General features: G+C 57.3%; 1 protein-coding gene across 1 annotated transcript in view; it reads right to left on the bottom strand.

Moving 5' to 3' along the window:
* Window positions 1-515: 515 nt before the first annotated feature.
* Window positions 516-2,021, bottom strand: part of LOC104395705 (collagen alpha-1(II) chain-like) — a 4,901-nt gene continuing 3,395 nt past the window's right edge. The window contains exons 5-6 of the mRNA XM_010005435.1: window positions 1,402-1,644; window positions 516-668 (exon numbers count right to left, since the gene is read on the bottom strand). Of these exons, the coding sequence (XP_010003737.1) occupies window positions 522-668; window positions 1,402-1,644 (390 nt within the window). The 3' untranslated portion in view covers window positions 516-521. The remainder of the gene's footprint in view (window positions 669-1,401; window positions 1,645-2,021) is intronic.

Here is a 2,021-nt window from a genome sequence, read left to right as displayed (position 1 = left end):
CCGGGTTTCAAAGAAAAAGCCTCATTTGTTTTGGGGGGGGGGGGGGGAGGTGTTTTTGGGGGGTCCTATCATCCACGAGCACTCATGATGTTGGGAAGGGGCAGGGAAGGGGATTCCTGCCTCCCTGGAGTTGCCTGGAGTGATTTATTTCTCCTCCAGGGAGGAACCACTTTGATTTCCCACCTCCTGACCTAAAAAATAGGTCCGAGGGGAAGGGAATAAATAAATAAAAATGGTTGTGGGTTTGGATTTTGGGGGTGTTTGTTGTTTTTTTGGGGGGGGAACCTTTCACAACCTGCCCGGCCTCGGGGGAGATGAAGGGTCGTCGCAGCCGTTCAGTGCACGAGTGGGAGGAGATGATGGGAAGTTCTCAGGTTCCTTGGGAAGTTGGGGGTGTGTTTTTGTTTTGGGGGGGGGGTTATGGAATTGGATTTGGAAAAAAAAAACAAAAAAACAACACAAAATTCAAAAAGAAACCAACACAACCACCAGCACCACCAGCCCCACCGACCCGACGCTGGTTACAAGAAGCACACGGGGCCGATCTCCACCCCGAACTCCTGCTCGGGGCCACCAATGTCCATGGGGGCAAAGTCCACAAGGGGCAGCCGGGAGGTCTTCTGGGAGCGGTACTCGATCACTGTCTTGCCCCACTTCCCAGTGTGTTTCTGATGGGGGGGGTTGGGGGGAGAGAAAATGGAGGGAGGGGGTTGTGAGGTGGCCTTGAAGCCTTCAAACCGACTTCGGGTTGAATCGTGGAACGGGTTGGGTTGGAGGGACCTTGGGGATCATCCAGTCCCACCCTCTGCATGGGCTTGAAGGTCCCTTCCAACCCAAACCATCCCAGGAGCTAAAGATGATCTAGATCCCACCCCCTGCACGGGCAGGGACATCTCCCACCAGCCCAGGCTGCTCCAGCCAACCTGCCCTTCAACACCCCCAGGGATGGGGCAGCCACAGCTTCCCTGGCCCAGGCTCTCCCCACCCTCCCAGCCAACAAGTTCCTCCTCAGCTCCAACCTCCAGCTCCCCACTGCCACTTTCAAGCCCAGCCTGTCCTCAGCACCTGGCTGAGGGGACATCCATCCCACCACCCATGTCCAAAGATGATGTTAAGTGGCCCTGGTCTCAGTACCAACCCTTGGGGACCCCACTCCTCAGAGGTCTCCATGAACCCCAACTCATCATCTATGTCTTTCTCTCCCTTAGACTCAGACTCATAGAATGGTTGTGGTTGGAAGGGACCTTAAAGACCATCCAGATCCAACCCCTGCATGGGCAGGGACACCTCCCACCAGCCCAGGCTGCTCCAAGCCCCATCCAACCTGCCCTTCAACACCCCCAGGGATGGAGCCCCCACAACCTCCCTGGACCACCCACCCCTTGCCCCTGCTCCCCTCACCGTGCAACCGTCCTCCAAGACGCTGTAGGTGAACCTGCTGTTGCCCTCAGCTCTGATCTCCACGTCGTTGGAGCCCTGGATGAGGATGGCCTTCTTCAGGTTCCCTGTCTCCTCGTCCATGTAGGCCACGCTGTTCTTGCAGTGGTAGGTGAGGTTCTGGGAGCCCTCGGTGGACAGGAGGCGCAGGAAGGTCATCTGGATGTTGGCCGTGTTGGGGGCCAGGTCCTCCTCACCGTAGCTGAACTGGAGGGGAGAAGGGGAGACATTCAAGCCCTCCAGCCACTTTTTGAGGTGGTTCCCAGCCTGGGTGTTCCCAGGTGGCTGCCCAAAGCCGAGCCAAACTGACCCAACGCCAGGATTTCAAGCTCTACGACAGCCGGGGCCTCCTGTGGTGTCCATCAACACAACCACCCCCAAGGAAGGACATCCCCAACCCCAAGGAAGGACATCCCTAACCCTAAGGAAGAACATCCCCAACCCCAAGGAAGGACATCCCCAACCCTAAGGAAGGACATCCCCAACCCTGAGGAAGGACATCCCCAACCCCAAGGAAGGACATCCCCAACCCTAAGGAAGGACATCCCCAACCCTAAGCAAGGAAATCCCCACCCCCAACGAAC

This window comes from Chaetura pelagica, unplaced genomic scaffold (assembly GCF_000747805.2).
Source record: "Chaetura pelagica isolate M959 unplaced genomic scaffold, ChaPel_1.0 scaffold1529, whole genome shotgun sequence".
In the NCBI taxonomy this organism is placed as follows: Eukaryota; Metazoa; Chordata; class Aves; order Apodiformes; family Apodidae; genus Chaetura; species Chaetura pelagica.
Note: the sequence above shows the minus strand (reverse complement) of the source record. Positions and strands in the feature narration are given on the sequence as shown.